We start from the raw sequence: 19,073 nt of genomic DNA, 5'->3' as shown, positions 1-19,073 counted from the left end.
AACATTATATTAGTTTCAGGTGTACTTCATGGTTTGCTGTTCATACGTATTGCAAAATGATCGCCACAATAAGTCTGCTTAACATCTGTCACCATACATGGTTACACTTTTTTTTCTTCTGATGAGAACTTCTAAGATGTACTCTCTTAGTAACTTTCAAATACGCAGTACAGTATTATAAACTATAATTACCATGCCATACGTTACATCCCAGGACTTATTTTATAATTGGAAGTTTGTAGTATTTGACCCCCTTAACCCATTTCACCCACCCCCTACCCTACTCTGGCAAATACCCATCTGTTCTCTGTATCTGTGATCTCTCAGTTTGGGGATGTGGTGGTGGTGGTGGTAGTTTTTAAATTCCATGTGTAAGTGAGATCATACAGGATTTGCCTTTCTCTGACTTACCTACATAATGCCCTCAGGGTCCATCCATGTTGTCACAAATGGCAAGCTTTCATTCTTTTTTATAACTAATATCCCATTGTGTATATATACCACATTTTCTTTACCTATTCATCCATTGATGGAAATTTAGGTTGTTTCCATATCTTGGCTATTATAATTAATGCACAGTGAATATGGGGGTGTATACATCTTTTTGAGATGTTGCTTTTTCTTTTGATAAATACCCAGAAGTGGAACTGCTAGATCATATGGTAGTTCTATTGGCAATTTTTTAAGGAGCTCCCTGCTGTGTTCCATAGTGCTGCACTAATTTACATTTCACAGCACACAAGAGTTCCCTTTTCTTCATATCCTTGCCAACATTTGTTATTTCTTGTCTTTTTGATAACAGTCACTCTGATAGGTGTGAGGTGTCTCACTGTGGTTTTGATTTTCATTTCCCTGATAATTAGTGATGTTCAGCATCTTTTCATGTACCTGTTGGCCATTTGTATGTCTTCTTGGGAAAATGTCTATTAAGATCCTCTGCCATTTTTTCAGTTTGTTTTCTTGCTGTTGAGTTTTATGAGTTCTTTATATATTTTTAATATTAACCCCTTATCAGCTATATAATTTGCAAATATTTTCTCTTATTCGGTATGTTGCCTTTTTATTTTGTTGATGGTTTCCTTTGCTGTGCAGAAACTTTTTAGTTTGATGTAGCTTACTTGTTTATTTTGTTGGTTTGCTTTTGGTGTCAGAGCCAAAAAAGTTCATTGCCAAGACCAAGGTCAAGGAGCTCACAGCCTAGAAGCTAGAAGTTTTACAATTGCAGGTCTTACATTCAAGTCTTTAACCCATTTTGAGTTGGTTTTTGTGTGTGATGTAAGACAGTGGTCCAGTTTCATTTTTTTGCATGAAGCTGTCCATTCTTCACAACACCCTTTATTGAAGAGACTGTCCTTTCCCCATTGTATATTCTTCGTTCCTTTGTTATAAATCAATTGACCATATATGTGTGGGTTTATTTCTGGGCCCTATTCTGTTCCACTGATCTGTGTGTCTGTTTTTATGACAATCATACTGTTTTGATTATTATAGTTTCATAGTATATTTTGAAATGAGGTAGTGTGATGCTCCAGTTTTGTTCTTCTTGCTCAAGTTTGCTTTGACTATTTGGGATCTTCTATAATTCCATACAAATTTTAGGATTATTTGTTTTATTTATGTGGAAAATGCCATTGGAATTTTGATAGGGATTTCATTTAATCTGTAGATTGCTTTGGGTAGTATGGACATTTTAACAACATCAATTATTCCAGTCCATGAGAATGAAATATCTCCATTTATATGTATCTTCAATTTCATTCATCAATGTCCTGTGGTTTTCAGTGCACAGATCTTTCACCTCTTTGTTTAAATTTATTCCCAAGTATTTTATTTCATTCTTGATGCAGTTGTAAATGGGGTTGTTATTTTCTCTTTCTGTTAGTTCACTGTTACTGTACAGAAATGCAACAGATTTTTGTATATTGATTTTGTATCTTGCATTTTTACTGAGTTTATTTATTAGTTTTCTTACAGTTCTTTGGTGGATTCTTTAGGGTTTTCTATATATAATATTATATCATCTGCACATAGTGACAGTTTTACTTCATTTCAAATTTGGATGGCTTTTATTTCTTCCTCTTGTCTAATTGCTCTGGCTAGGACTTCCAGTGCTACATTGAATAAAAGTAGCAAGAGTGGGTACCCTTTTCTTGTTCTTGGTCTTAGAGGAAAAGCTTTCAGCTTTTCACCATTGAGTATGATGTTAGCTGTAGACTTGTTATATATGGCCCTTATTATGTTGAGGTATGTTCCCTCTATACCCACTTTGTTGAGAGTTTTTATAACAAATGGATGTTGGATTTTGTCAAATGATTTTTCCATATCTATTCAAATGATCATATGTTTTTTACCCTCCCTTTTGTTAATTTGGTGTATCATGTAGATTGATTTGCAGATGTTGAACCATTCTTGCATCCCTGGAATAAATCCCACCTGATCTTGGTTTGTGATCCTTTCACTTTATTGTTGAATTCAGTTTGCTAATATTTTGTTGAGGATTTTTTCATCTATAGTCATCAGGAATATTGGCCTGCAATTTTCTTTTCTTGTGGTATCCTTGTCTGGTTTTGTTATTTGGGGGTAATGCTGACCTCAAAATTAGTTCGGGTGTTTCTTCCTCTCCTATTTTTTAGAAGCGTTTGAGAAGGATTAGTATTAATTCTTTTCAGATGCTTGATAGAATTCACCAGTAAACCTGTCTGGTCCTAAGCTTTTGTTTGTTGGGAGGTTTTTCATTACTGATTCAATCTCCTTACTAGTAATTAGTTCAGATTTTCTTTTTTTCGTAATTCAAGTCTTGGTAGGTTGTATGTTTCTAGGAATTTATCCATTTTTTTCTAGGTTGTCAAGTTTGTTGGTGTATAATTGTTCATAGTAATCTCCTATAATCCTTCGTGTTTCTGTAGTATCACTATTACTGTTTTTTCTGTCACTTCTGATTTTATTTGAGTTCTGTCTCCCTCTCTCTCTCTCCTGTTTGGGAATATAGCTACAGGTTTGTCAATTTTGTTCATCTTTTCAAAGAACCAGTTCTTAGTTTCATTGACTTTTCATTGTCTTTTTAGTCTCTTTTTCATTTATTTCTGCTCTGACCTTTGTTGTTTCCTTCCTTCTACTACTTTTGGGTTTCATTTGTTCTGCTTTCTCTCATTGCTGGTGGAGTAAAGTTGTTTATTTGAGGTTTTTCTTGGGTTTTGATATAGACATTTATTGCTATGAATTTTCCCCTTAGAACAGTTTTCACTGTATCCTCTAAGTTTTGGTATGTTGTATTTCCATCTTGATTTGTCTCAAGGTATTTTTTTACTTTCTTTTATTTCTTCTTTGACACATTAGTTGTTCAGTAGCATGTTGTTTAATCACTACATATTTGAGAATTTTCCAGTTTTCTTCTTGTAATCAATTTGTAGTTTCATACAGTTGTGCTCAGAAGAGATGCTTGATATGATTTCAACTTTCTTAAGTATACTGACTTGTTTTACAGCCTAACGTATGGTCTGTCTTGGGGAAAGTTTCTCATGCACTTGTGAAGAATGTGTATTTTGTTGCTTTTGGATAGAATGTTTTGTATGTATCTTAAGTTCATCTGATCTAACATGTCATTTAAGGCTGATGTTTCCTTATTGATGATTTTCTGTCTGGATGATCTATTCATTGATGAAAGTGTGGTATCTAAGTATCTTACTATTATTGTATTGCTGCTTATTTGTACACTTAAGTCTGGTAATATTTGCTTTATATATTTATGTGCATAAATATTTACAAATGATGTGTCCTCCTGTTGGATTGATCTCTGTATCATTCTGTAATGCTCTTCTTTCTCTCTTATTATAGTCTTTATTATAAAGTCTTTTGTCTGACACAAGTATAACTAACCCAGCTTTCCTTTTGTTTCCATTTGCATGAAATCTTTTTCCATCCCGTGACTTTTAGTCTGGGCGTGTCTTTACAGTCAGTGAGTTTTTTGTATGCAACATATAGATAGGTCTTGTTTTCTTATCCACTTAGCCACTCTGTGTCTTTTGATTGGAGAATTTAGTCCATTTACATTTAAATTGTTGATAGGTATGTACTTATCGCCATTTTTTAACTGTTTTCTGATTGTTGCTGTAGTTCTCTGTTTATTCTTCTCATGTTCTCTTTATGGTGTGATGACTTTCTTTCATGGTATGCTTAGATTCCTTTCTGTTTATCTTTGGTCTATCTTTTATGGGTTATTGCTTTGTGAGTACCATGAGGCTTACATATAACAAATTATACTGAGTCAATTTTAACTTGATAGGAACTTAAGCTTGAATGCATTCTAAAGCTCTACATTTTTGCTGTCTCCTGCCATGTTTTGCTTTTGATGTCACATTTTACATCTTTTATCTTGTATATATCTTAACCAATTATTAGTTTTACCACTTTCATCTTTTAGCTCTCATACTAGCTTTATAAGTGATTAATTCACCATCTTTACTATATATTGGCCACTACCAGTGAGATTTATACTTTCATATGTTTTCTTGTTACTAATTAGTACCATTTTTTTATTATTTTTTTAATTTTTGGCTGTGTTGGGTCTTCGTTGCTGTGCATGGGCTTTCTCTAGTTGTGGTGAGCAGGGGCTACTCTTCGTTGTGGTGCACAGGCTTCTCCTTGTGGTGGCTTCTCTTGTTGCACAGCACGGGCTCTAGGCACATGGGCTTCAGTAGTTGTGGCACGCAGGCTCAGTAGTTGTGGCTCATGGGCTCTAGAGCGCAGGCTCATTAGTTGTGGTGCATGGCTTAGTTGCTCCACGGCATGTGGGATCTTCCCGGACCAGGGATAGAACCCATGTTACCTGCATTGACAGGCAGATTCTTATCCACTGTGCCACCAGGGAAGTCCAGCACTGTTTTCTTTTCTTCAATTCAAAAAAAAGTACCTTTCTTTTATTTCTTGTAAGGCAAGTTTAGTGGTGATAAACTCCCTAAGCTTTGCTTGTCTGGAAAACTCTTTATCTCTTCTATAATTCTTGATGAAAATGTTGCCTGGTAGAGTACTCCTGGCTAGAAGTTTTTTCTTTTAGTACTTTGAATATACCATCCTGCTCCCTTCCAGTCTACAATTTTTCTGCTGAAAAATCAACTTATAGGGGTTTCCTTGTATGTAGCTAGTTGTTTTCCTCTTGCTGCTTTTAAGATTCTCTCCTTGTCTTTAACTTTTGACACTTTAACTATAATATGTGTTCCTGTGGATCTCTTTGGGCTACTCTCTTTTGGAACTCTCTGGGCTCCCTGGATCCAGATGTCTGTTTCTTTCCCCATGTTAGGGATATTTTCAGCCATTATTTCTTCAATTAAGTTTTCTGCTCCTTTCTCTTCTCCTTTTCAGACCCCTGTAATGGGAATGTTGGTCTGTTTGCTGTCCCATAAGTCTTTTAAGCAGTCTTCACTTTCTTTCAATATTTTTGTTTTGTTTTTGCTCCTCTGATTGTGTGAGTTCCACTACCCTGTCTTTGAGTTCACTGATCTTTTCTTTGCTTCATCTAGTCTGCTGTTGAACCCCTCTAGTGTATTTCAGTTCAGTTATTGTATTCTTCAGTTCTGTGACTTCTATTAAGTACTTTCTTATACTTTCTGTCTTCGTTGAAGTTCTCACTGTATTCATTCTTTTTTTCTTCTGAGTTTGGTGAGCGTTTTTATGACCCTTATTTTGAACTCTTTATCAGGCAAGCCAATTATCTCCATTTCATTAAGGATTTTTTTTCTGAGATTTTTTTTTCTTTTTCTTTAGTTTGGAACATATTCCTCTCTTTCTTCATTTTGCTTGACTCTCTGTGTTGGTTTCTATGCATTAGATAAAACAAACACCTCTCCCAGTCTTGAAGTAGTGGCCTCACATAGGAGATGAACCTTATGGTTCAACCCTGCCCTAGCTTGTGGTTGTCTGTCAAATCTCTGTACTTATCCAAGCATCCTATTTTAAGTTTGATGGTTCCCTGTAGTTGAGGGTATGCAAAGACTGGTCAGTGTCGCAAAAGGAAGGATCTCAGTCACCACCTAGACTCAGGCTGATTACAAGCCAGACTCTCATCAGCAGCTCTTAAATTATGCAAATATATACAGTCCTGTGGAACCACAAGTATAAGCCCCACTGGCCATCAGAACTAAGTAATTGGGAGGTATTCCTGGGCAGCAGTCGAAAAACATAAGGGGTGCCAGATGACTATATAAACTCCTTTCTGGGAGATACCAGCAGGCTGATGCAAGGCAAAGTAAGAGTGCAGAGATGGCATCCATCAGCCTGTGTTCCCTGAAAGCACCTCCATAGGGCCCTAGATGTGAGCCAAACCTGAGGCCTGTGACTAAGGCCAGTGACCCAGCACACACAACTAGGCCTCTTTCACAGAAAGACTAGGTGGGGTTATATTTCACTCTGTTGTTTGTGTAGTGCTCTGAGCATGGTCGCTTACTATGAACTGTCTCTCCAGTCGTACAGTCTCATGGTACCTGGGAATGTAAGCCTCCCTGGCCACCAGAGCCAGGTGATCAGAAGGTGTCCCCTGGGTGGCAGCCACAAAAACCAGGGCTCCAGACATATATAAAAACTCCCCTCCGGGAGATACTGGCACACTGGAGTGCAGCAGAGGGAGGGTATGAAGGGACTTTGAGGTCTCTAGAAGGGATTACCCTTAGATCTGTGTTTAATTAAGAATTCTACCTCTCTGACTGCAGCTTTGATGGTAAGCTAATAGGCTTCTTTAACAGAGAGACTGGGCTCCTGGGTGTGTTGCCTCTTGCTGTGCCCTGGGATTGGTAGCTCTTTAAGAATTCTTTCTCCATTGGTTACAGTCCTGTGGAACCCGTGAGTATAAGCCCTGGTGGCCACCAGAGCCAGACAATCTAGAGATGTCCCTGGAGGCAGCCACAATAACTAAGGAGTCAGACAAGTTTATAAGCTCCTTCCTGGGAGATACTGACCAGCTAGAATATGGCAGAGGGGAGCTCAAAGACTGCATCCATCAGCCTTCATTCCCTGAGAGCTCCTCCACAGGCCTCTAGACGTGTGCCAAACCAGCAGCCTGCCCCTTAGGCCCAAGTTCCTGGATAAGCAAATAGGCCTCTCACTGAAAGACAAGGAGTGTGTTTTAGTCTGCTGTGTGTGCTGTGCCCTGATGTGGTGGCCTGCTAAGAACTGTCTCCAATTGCTATGGTCCCATGAAACCCAGAAACACAGGCCCTGCTGGCCTCCAGAGCCAGGCAATCAAGTGGCATCCCGTGGGTGGCAGCAACAAAAACTGGAGCACCAGCCTTATGTAAAAGCTTCCCTCTGAGAAATACTGGTGCTCTGTAAGGCAGAGGGAGAGTGGGAAACTGGTGCCCTCTGGCTGGAGTGAGGCGCAGAGGGAGAGTGTAAACATGGTGCCTGCTAGTCTGTCCTTTCACAGTAGCCCAGCAGGCCCCCAGATGTGTGTTAAATTAGACGCTTGCCCCTTAGGACGAGGCGTTAAGATAAGGAAATTAGCCTCCTTAACAGAAAATCTGGGCACCTCTATAGCGGCTGCTTCTGTACTTGGCCCTGGGGCAGGTGAGTCCAAGCATGCAAGCCCTTTAAGAGCCTTTTCTCACTTCACTAGAGGACTCAAGCCTCATTGGTTTTCAAAGCTAAGTGTTTCAAAGTCTGGATCAAGATGGCAGAGAAAGAAAATCTAAGCTTATTTCCTCCCACAGAGCCACTAAAACTACTTCATATGAAACAACTGTCTCTGAGAACAGCCTGAAGACTAGCAGGACAGATTTTCTACAACCATAGATATAAATAAAAGGCCACACCAAGACAGGTAGGAGAGGCAGAGATGCAGTCCAGCAGAACCCATACCCCTGGTGTGGCAATCCCACAAGCAGGAGGGATATCGTAACCAAGGAGGTTTCCCCTGAGGAGCAAGGGGCCCCAGCCCCATGTCGGGCTTCACAGCCCACAGGCCTGCTCAGGGAAGATGAGCCCCTGCAATGTCTGGCTTTGAAAATCAGCTGGGCTTATGTCCAGGAGAGCCTAAGGCTCCACTCTTTGTGTGTGTGTGTGTGTGTGGTGTTAGGAAGTGTTCTAATTCCATTCTTTTACATGTAGCTGTGTGTGTGTGTGTGTGTGTGTGTGTGTGTGGTGTTAGGGAGTGTTCTAATTCCATTCTTTTACATGTAGCTGTGTGTGTGTGTGTGTGTGTGTGTGTGTGTGTGCGTGTGGTGTTAGGGAGTGTTCTAATTCCATTCTTTTACATGTAGCTATCCAGTAAGGCTCCACTCTTGAAGGGTTTGCACAAACTCACTCTGAGTCCCAGCACAGAGATAGCAGCTTGGAAAGAATCTGAATCATACAAGAGGGAGATTCATTGACTAATTTTAGGGCATGTGCCAGAGGGGCAGGTTTCTGGTGAAACTTTCTCCAGGGATAGAAGTGCTTGTGGGCTCCCTTTTTGTTTTTGCTCTCCTTCCACGCAGCTGGCCTGGCTCTGGCAGGCACCATTTCTATCATTCTCCATCAACCTACCTAACACCTGGCATCCATCCCCAGCATTCCTCTGAGAACTCACCCCACCCAACCCACCAACCTCAGCCATCCCCTCCAAAGCAACTCCCACCCTGCCCCACCTGGCAGGTGGCCCCAACCAGCACCAGTGCCCCTCAAAAGTGGCTCCTGCTAGAGGGGACCACAGCAGTCGCAGCCAGGCCTCGTGTTGGCCAGGCTGGGGACTAGCCCTGCCCACCAGGGTGTCAACAGCAGTTGCGGCCAAGCCACTCAGCTAGCCAGACCAGGGACCAGCTCCATCTACCAGTGCACCCACAGCACTTGCAGCCCAACCACAACAAGAGAACATACACAGCGCATACAGGGGATAACCAGGAGCACCTCGCTCTGGTGATCAGGGGTGATGTTGCCACTGGGCCCCACAGGACACCTACATAAGACCAGTCTTTCAAGACTGGGAGATGTAGCTGATACACATATTATGTAGAAACAAACACAGACAGTTAGGCAAAATGAGGAGACAAATAAGAAAACAAGACAAAACCAAAAGAAAAAAATTAAACAAAATGGAGATAAGCAAATAACCAGATAAAGGGTTCAAATCAATAGTCTTAAAGTTGTTCACTGGACTCTGGAGAAAAATAGATGAACTCAGTGAGAACAGTAACAAGATAGAAAACACAGAAAAGAACCAATCAGAACTGAAGAATAAAATAACAGAAATGAAAAATACACCAGAGGGAATCAGCAGACTAGAGGATGCAGAAGAATATATCAGCAATCTGAGACAGGGTAGTGGAAGTCACCCAATCAAAACAGCAAAAAATAATAATAATAATTTGTAAAATGAGGATAGTTTGAGACTTCCCTGGTAGTCCAGTGGTTAAGACTCCACACTTCCACTGCAGGGGGCCCGGGTTTGATCCCTGGTCAGGGAAGTTCCCCATGCCACATGGTGTGGCCAAAAAATAATAATAAATTAAATTAAATTAAAAAAAAAATAAGGATAGTTTAAGGGACCTGTGAGACAACATCGTGTGTACTAACATTCACATTACAAGGGTCTCAGAAGGAGAAGAGAGAGCAAAAGTTTTCTTCAAAACCTATTTGAAGAAAAATGACTGAAAACTTTCCTAACCTGGCTAACAAAACAGACATCCAAGTGCAGAAAGCATAGAGAGTCCTATATAAGATGAACCCAAGACACCCATACCAAGATACATTATAATTAAAATCTCAAAAGTTAAAGACAAAGAATCTTTAAGGCAACAAGAGAAAAGCAACAAGGGACTCCCACATAAGACTATCAGCCGATTTGTCAGCAGAAACTTTACAGGCCAGAAGGGACTGACATGATATTTAAAGTACTAAAAGAAAGAAAGCTTACAAACAAGAATACTCTACCTAGCAAGGCTATTGTTCAGAATTGAAGTAGAGATAAAGGGTTTCCCAGACAAGTAAAAGCTAAAGGAGTTCATCACCGCTAAATAAGCCTTATTAAGAAATGTTAAAGGGACTTCTTTAAACAGAAAAGTGAAGGCCATAACTAGAAACAAGAAAATCATGTAAGAAAAAAATCTCATTGGTAAAGGCAAACATATAGTAAAGGTCAGTCACCTACAAAGCTAGTACGAAGGTTGAAAGACAAAAGTAGTAAAAGCACCTATATATAAAACAATTAGTTAGGCAATACACAAAAAGATGCAAAATATGTCAGAAACATAAAATATCAGGGGCAGCAAATGTAGTGCTTTTAGAATGCACTCAAACTTAAATGACCATCAGTTTAAACAGACTGCTGTATACACAGACTGTTGTATATGAACCTCATGGTAACCACAAACCAAAAACGTATAACAGATACACAAAAAATAAAGAGAAAGGAATACACACATAACATGGAAGAAAGTCATCAAATCAGAAAGAAAGAGAACAAGAAACAAAAGAAGAAAGGAACAGAGAAGAACTACAAAAACAACGAAATGGCAATAAGTACATACCTGTCAATAATTACATTAGGGGCTTCCCTGGTGGTGCAGTGGTTAAGAATCTGCTGCCACAGGGAACACAGGTTTGAGCCCTGGTCCAGGAAGATCCCACATGGTGCGGAGCAATGAAGCCCGTTCACCACAACTACTGAGACTGCGCTCTAGAGCCCGCGAGCCACAACTACTGACCCCACGTGCTACAACTACTGAAGCACGTGCACCTACAGCTGGTGCTCCACAACAAGAGAAGCCTCCACAATGAGAAGCCTGTGCACCACAACAAAGAGTAGCCCCCGCTTGCCACAACTAGAGAAAGCCCACACGTGGCAATGAAGACCCAACACAGCCAAAAATTAATAATAATAATAAAATAAATATTTTTAAAAAATAATTACATTAACTGTAAATGGACTAAATGCTCCAATCAAAAGACAAAGTGTGGCTGAATGGATTAAAAAAACAAGACCCATTTATATGGTTCACAGAAGACTCACTTCAGATCTAAAGACACACACACAGAATGAAAGTAAAGGGATAGGGACTTCCCTGGTGGCGCAATGGTTAAGAATCCACCTGCCAATGTAGGGGACACAGGTTCGAGCCCTGGTCTGGGAAGATCCCACATGCCGCGGAGCAGCTAAGCCCATGAGCCAGAACTACCGAGCCCACGTGCCACAACTACTGAAGCCTGCAAACCTAGAGCCCATGCTCCGCAACAAGAGAAGCCACTGCAATGAGAAGCCCACGCACCATAATGAAGAGTAGCCCCGACTCGATGCAACTAGAGAAAGCCCACGTGCAGCAATGAAGACCCAACACAGCCATAAATAATAAATAAATAAATAAAAATTTTTTTAATGGAAATGAAGGGATAGAAAGATATTTCATGCAAATGGAAATGAATACTAATGATATTAGATGGAAATAGAAATCTAATATTAATGATATTAGTATTAGAATACTAATATCAGGCAAAACAGACTTGAAAGCAAAGACTGTAACAAGAGACAAAGAAGGTCATTACATAACGATCCTTGGGGTCAATCAAACAAGAGGATATAACACTTCCAAATATCTCTGCACTCAACATAGGAGCATCTAAATACATAAACCAAATATTAACATACATAAAGAGAGAAACTGATAGTAATACAATAATAATAGGAGGCTTTAATACCCCACTTACATCAATGGATAGATCATTCAGACAGAAAAATCAATACGGAAATATTGCCTTTAAATGACACAGGTGCACTTAACAGAACATTCCATCCAAAAATAGCATAATACACATTCTTTTCAAGTGCACATGTAATATACTTTGGGTAGATCACATGTTAGGCCACAAAACAAGTCTCAATAAATTTAGAAAGATTGAAATCATATCAAGCACCTTTTCTGAAAGTAGAAATCAATTACAAGAAGAAAACTGGGAAAAACACAGACACATAGAAGCTAAACAACATGCTTCTAAACAACCAATGATTCAATATAGAAATCAAAGAGGAAATTTAAAAATACCTTGAGACAAATGAAAATGGAAACACAGTGTTCCAAAAACTGGAGCACAGCAAAGCAGTTCTAAGAGGGAAGTTTATAGCACTACAGGCCTACCTTAGTAAACAAGGAAAACCTCAAATAAACAATTTAAGCTTATACCTAAAGAAACCAGAAAAAGAACAAACAACACCCAAAGTTAGTAGAAGGAAATAATAGAGATCAGAATGGAAATAAATGAAATAAAGACTGGGGAAAAAAAGATCAGTGAAAAAAACTAAATGAAAGAGAAGTTACAACTGACACAACAGAAATACAAAGGATCATAAAAGATTACTACAGTTATTTGCCAGCAAATTGAACAGCCTAGGAGAAATGGATAAATTCCCAGAAACATGCAACCTTCCAAGAGTGAATCAGGAAGAAATAGAAAATCTGAACAGACAGATTACCAATAATGAAACTGAATTAGTAATTAAAAAAAAAAAAAAAGCCCAACAAACAAGCCCAGGACCAGACAACGGTAAATTCAAACAAACTTAAGGAAGAGTTAATACCTATCCTTCTCAAACTATTCCAAAAAATTGAAAAGGAAGGAACAATTCTAAATTCATTATACTGATATCAAAACCAGATAAAGACACTACAAAAAAAATTACAGGCCAATATGTCTGATGAACATAAAATGCAAAAATCCTCAACAAAATATTAGCAAATTGATTTCAATCATATAGTAAAAGAACCATACACCATTATCAAGTGTATTCCACAGATGCACGGATGGTTCTGTATGCACAAATCAATCAACATGATATACTACATTAACAAAGTGAAGGATAAAAATCACATGATCATGTGACTAGATGCAGAAAAAGCATTTGACAAAATTCAGTATCCATTTTTGATAAAAACTCTCAACAAAATGGATATAGAGGGAACATGTATCAACATAATAAAGGCCATCTATGACAAACGAGCAGCTAAGAAAGTACTCAACGGTGAAAAGCTGAACGCTTTTCCTCTAACATCAGGAACATGAAAAAGATTTCCACCATTGACACTTTTATTCAACATAGTATTGGAAGTGCTAGCCACAGCAATCACACAAAAAAAGAGATAAAAAGTATCCACATTGGAAAGGAAGTAGTAAGACTGTCACTATGCAGATGATATGATAATATATATAGAAAACCCTAAAGACTCCACCAAAACACTATTGGAACTAATAAATGAATTCAGTAAAACTTCAGGATACAAAATCAATATACAGAAATCTATTGCATTTCTATACACGAATAATGAATTATCATAAAGAAATTAACATAACAATTATATTTACAATTGCAACCAAAAGAACAAAATAGCCAGGAACAAATTTTGCCAAGAAAGTGAAAGACCTATACTCTGAAAACTATCAAACACTGATGAAAGAAACTGAAGACAATATAAATGAATGGAAAGATATAAGAATTAATATTGTTAAAATGTCCATACTATCCAAATCAATCTACAGATTCAGTGCAATCCCTATCAGAGTATCAATGGCATTTTTCATGGAATTGGGACAAATAATCCTAAAATGTGTATTGGAACCACAAAAGACTGTGAAAACCAAAGCAATTTTAAGAAAGAACAAAGCTGGAGGTATCATACACCCTGATTTCAAACTATGCTACAAAGCTACAGTCATCAAAACTGTATGGTCTTGGCACAAAAATAGACACATAGATCAATGGAAGAGAATAAAGAGCCCAGGAAGAAGCCCACTCTTACATGGTCAATTAATGTACAGCAGTGGAGCCAAGAACATACAATTGGGAAAGGACAGTCTCTTCAATAAATGATGTTGGGAAACTTGACAGCTACATGCAAAAGAATGAAACTGGATCACTTTCTATGCTATATACAAAATATAAACTCAAAATGGATTGAAGACTTAAATGTGAGACCCGAAACCATGAAACTCCTAGAAGAAAACATAGGCTGTATACTCTTTTACATTGGTCTTAGCAATATATATTTTTTTGGATCTGTCTCTTCAGGCAAGGGCAACAAACAAAAATAAACAAATGAGACATCAATCTAAAAAGGTTTTGTGCAGCAAAGGAAACCATCAACAAAACATAAAGGGAACTTACTGAATAGAAATACTTGTAGATGATATATCTGATAAGGGGTTAATATCTAAAATATATTTTAAAACTCACACAATATCAAAATACAGTCTGATTAAAAAGTGAGCAGAGGGCATGAATAAACATTTTTCCAGGGAAGGCATACAGATGGCCAACAGACAGATGAAATGATCTTCAATATCACTAATCATCAGGGGAATGCAAATCTAAACCACAACAAGATCCTCACATCTTTCAGAATGGCTGTTATCAAAGAGACAACAAATAACAAGTGTTGGTGAGGATATGGAGAAAAGGGAACCCTTATGCACTGTTGGTGAGAATGTAAATTGGTGCAGCCACTACAGAAGACAGTGTAGAAGTCCATCAAAAAATTAAAAATAGAACTGCTATATGATCCAGCAATTTTACTTCCAGGTATTTACCCAAAGAAAACAAAAACACTAATTTGAAAAGAATATGTGCACTCCAACGTTCAGTGAAGCATTATTCACAATAACCAACATATGGAAGTAACCTAAGTGTCCATCGATAAGTGGCTAAAGATGCTGTGATACACACACACACACACACACAATGGAATTTTACTCAGCCATAAAAAAGGAATGAAATCTTGCCATTTGAAACAACATGGATGGGCTTTAAGGGTATTATGCTAAGTGAAATACGTCTGACAGAGTAAGACAAATACCATATGATTTCATTTATATGTGGAATTTAAAAACCAAACAAACAAAATAAGACAGAAACATACTCACCAATATGGAGAACACAGTGGTGGTCACCAGAGGGTAAGGGGGTGGTTGGGTGAAATAGATGAAGGGAAATTGAGAGGTACAAACTTCCAGATATAAAATAAATAAGGCATGTGGATGCACTGTATTGCATAGGGAATATAGTCAATAATATGGTAATAACTTTGGTGACAGATGGTTACTCGATTTGTTGTGGTGATCAATTCATAATATGTATAAATGTCAAATCACTATGTTGTACACCTGAAACTAATATAATATTACATGTCAACTATACTTCAATTTTAAAAAAGGAGGGGAAAAAATCTAGACTTGGGGGGAGTTGTCTCAGTTCTATGTCTTAAAAGTTTGGGTGCACAATGTGGGGTTCAAACTCTTTGCTCCTCAGGGAGAAGCTCTGGATTTTGAGTTTCTACCTGATTGTGGGTCACTGTGCTGGGTTGGGGTTTACAGCAAGATTGTGTCTCAGCATCTCCTACCCACTTAGGTGTGAGTTTTTTCTCATTTGCCCAATATGTAGGAGTCACTCAGCTAGTTTTTAGTTTTTTTCAGAGGAAATTGGTCCATATGTAGCTATAGATTTGGCATGTCTTGGGAGGAGGTGAGTTCAGGATCTTTCTACTTGACCATCTTGAACCATAACTCTGAAGTCAGTCTCTTGATGAGATATCTGTACTCCCTTGTTCATTACAGCGTTATCACAATAGCCAAAATATGGAATCAACCTAAATGTTCCTCAAAGAATAAATGGATTAAAAAAATGTGGTATATGTATACACACACAGTGGAATATTGCTCAGCCTTTAAAAAGAAGGAAATCCTATCATTTGCAACATGGATGAACCTGGAGGACATAATGTTAATTGGAATAAGTCAGGCACAGAAAGACAAAAATAGTGCATGATCTCACTTATATGGGAATCAAAAACAAGTCAAACTTATGGAAGCAGAGAGTAGAATGGTGGTTACCAGGGGCTGGGGGTGTGAGGGAAATGGGGTGATGCTGGTCAAAGGGTACAAAGTTGCAGTTATATAGAATGAGTAAATCTAGAGATCTAATGTACAATATAATGACTATACATTTAATATAATATTGTGTTAAATAGTGGAAATTTACTTAGAGAGGGTAGAGTTCAGGTCCTCTCATCCCTACCCCCCCGCAAAAAAAATGGTAACACTGTGAGGAGATGATATGTTAAGTGGCTTTACTGTAGTAATCGTTTCACTGTGTATATCACATTATTTTGTTATTTTAGTTAAAATGTTTTTAAATTTTTTAATGAAATTAGCTACAGTAAAAAAGTAAAAAGAAACATAAGATTTAAATTATGTATCTTATTTAACCCAATATATCTAAAATGTTATTTCAACATGTACTCAATATAAAAGTATTGATGTTTTACTGTTTTTTTCTTCCTAAGTCTTCAAAATCTGTTGTGTATTTGCACTTAAAGACATCTCAAATTGGATTAGCCACATATAGCTAGTGGCTACCATACTGGACCATGCAGATTTGAATTACAAGAATGCCACAAAAAGAGAATGGATAAGGGGAAACAGAGGTAGGGAAGAAACAAAATAATTTGAGAAAATGTCCAAGAACTAAAGAATACTAGTTTCCAAATTAAGCCCAGCAAAATAAGTGAATTAGATACAGACCAAGGCACCTCATCATATTATTTCAAAACACCAGAAACCTCTATAGGCTTCAAAGGAAAAAAAAACAAACAGGTTACAGTCAAAGGATCAGTGAGTGGCTTTAGACTTCTCAACAACAATGGATAAATGGAAGACAATGGATCAGTGCCTTTAAAATTCTGAAGGAAAAGAACTACCAACCTATAATCCTATAAATACCAACTACATTGGGAGTAAATAAAAGGTATTTTCAATGATCCAAGATCTAAAAATGTAGCTTTTAGGAAGCTACTGAAGGATGTGTTACACCAAACAAGGAAGTAAACCAAGAATGAGGAAAATGTGATATATAAGAAACAGGAGAAAGGTGAAGGGAATTCCTAGGGTGAAACTGTGAACCAGGCCTAGAGATCAACCAGTCTAGATGAGAGTAAGTCAGAAGGAACCAAAAGACTTCAAGGAAATGCAATTGATAGAATACCTAATGGGACTGATTATGGATTGTAGAAAACTGGTAGAGGTTTTGGGGTTGAATTAGTAACATGTGCTGTACCCCAAAAACTAAGCAAATAAAAGAGAAAAGGAAAATGTAGTTATAAACTCTGAATGTTGAGTAATTTATCTATATATTAAGAGGCTGGGGAGGGCTGTGGGTAAGGTGGAATGAGTGGCAAAACAGCTGAAACCTCATCTTTCATAGTGCAAAATTAATCCACTCCTTAAAACAGAAATATGAGAAAGGAGCAATATAGACATCTTAACTGAAATGTAAAGATAAAAACCAAAATCAGGTGTTGAAAATGGTTGGATCTGGGGAAGAGAAAATAAAGGTCTGCCATTTTTTCTAATAAATTTTGTAAAATTATGTCTAAGTCTAAAGTATACACATATGTAACTTTTAAAAGAAACATGAACAATAATAAATCTGAGTGAATAAAGGACCTTTAACGGGCCATTGCTAATGAGTATCCTTATCTCCTAGCATTGAATACTGGTTCCGCTGCATGGATGTGGATGGGGATGGTGTGCTCTCCATGTACGAGCTGGAATACTTCTATGAGGAGCAGTGTGAACGGATGGAAGCCATGGGCATTGAGCCCTTGCCATTCCATGATTTGCTGTGCCAGATGCTTGACCTGGTGAAGCCAGCCAACGATGGTAAGATTGAGTAAAGAGCCATTTGCATTGTACACCTAGGTGTACAATGCAAACTCCGTTGGACTGTAACAGAGTGTGGGATATAATCCTGGATGGTCCTAAATTATTTAACTTCCCAGAGTCTTCCATACAGGCTTTCCAAATACAGAAGTATTTAAGTTTCTCCTTTATTGTTAGCATAGAACCAGCAATTGATGGCAAATTCTGTTTAAGAAATAGGCTTTTTCAACTTAAAACAGAACTACCATATGATCCAGCAATCCCACTCCTGGGCATATATCCAGAGAAAACCGTAAGTTGAAAGGATACAGGCACCCCAGTATTAATTGCAGCACTATTTATAATAGCCAGGACATGGAAGCATCCTAAATGCCCATCAACAGAGGAATAAATAAAGAAGTTGTGGTACGTGTATACAATGGAATATTACTCAGCCATAAAAAGAATGACATAATGCCATTTGCAGCAACATGGATGAACCTAGAGATTATCATAAGTGAAGTAAGTCAGACAGAGAAAGACAAATATATGATATCACTTATATGTGGAATCTAATTTTTTTTAAAAAAAAGATACAAATGAACTTATTTATAAAACAGAAGCAGACTTATAGATATCAAAAACAAACTTATGGTTACCAGAGGGGAAGGTGGGGAGGGATAAATCAGGAGCTTGAGATGAACACATGCACGCTACTATACTTAAGCTAGATGACCAATGGGGACCTACTGTATAGCACAGGGAACTCTACCCAATATTCTGTGATAGCCTATATGAAAAAAGAATCTAAAAAAGAATGAATACGTGTGTATGTATAACTGAATCACTTTGCTGTACACCTGAAACTAACACAACATTGTAAATCAACTATACTTCAATAGAATTAAAATATTAAAAAATATAAATTAAAAAAATTGTTTAAAGAAAAAAAAAGAAATAGGCTTTTTCCATAGAAACAGAAAGCAGATTAGTGATTGCCAGGGGCTGAGGATTTGGGAGGGGAGATGGAGTTGGACTGCTTGATGGGTACAGTTTCCTTTGGGGGTGAAGAAAATGCTATGGAATGTGACAGTGGTGATGGTTCTGCAACATTGTGAATGTACGAAAAGCCACTAAGTTGTACCCTTTAAAATGGTTAAAATGGTGAATTTTATGTGAACTTTACCTCAAAAAAAAGAAATCAATTTTTATAATCAAATAAGCATATGCACATACTTTTAAACTTCAGTAAAAGTTTTTTTCACTTGCCAAAACAGCTCTTGAAATTTACCAGATTTGTTCTTACACAGGCAAAATAACTCTACGAGATCTGAAGAGATGCAGAATGGCTCACATCTTTTATGACACTTTCTTTAATCTGGAGAAATACTTAGACCATGAACAGAGAGATCCCTTTGCGGTCCAGAAGGTAC

The 19,073-nt window shown here is 37.8% G+C and overlaps 1 protein-coding gene across 7 annotated transcripts in view; it reads left to right on the top strand.

Annotated features, from left to right (window-relative positions):
* The window catches only part of PPP2R3A (protein phosphatase 2 regulatory subunit B''alpha), a 227,870-nt gene that overhangs the window by 180,011 nt on the left and 28,786 nt on the right, over positions 1-19,073 (top strand). For all 7 annotated transcript variants that reach the window (XM_089910056.1, XM_089910051.1, XM_089910054.1 and 4 more), the window contains 2 exons: positions 17,486-17,661; positions 18,951-19,069. In XM_089910056.1, coding sequence (XP_089766182.1) covers positions 17,486-17,661; positions 18,951-19,069 — 295 coding nt within the window. The remainder of the gene's footprint in view (positions 1-17,485; positions 17,662-18,950; positions 19,070-19,073) is intronic.

The sequence above is a fragment of the Delphinapterus leucas genome, chromosome 4, assembly GCF_059928025.1.
Source record: "Delphinapterus leucas isolate spDelLeu-1000000601 "Yukka" chromosome 4, BTC_Dleu_Yukka2, whole genome shotgun sequence".
Classification (NCBI taxonomy): domain Eukaryota; kingdom Metazoa; phylum Chordata; class Mammalia; order Artiodactyla; family Monodontidae; genus Delphinapterus; species Delphinapterus leucas.
Note: the sequence above shows the minus strand (reverse complement) of the source record. Positions and strands in the feature narration are given on the sequence as shown.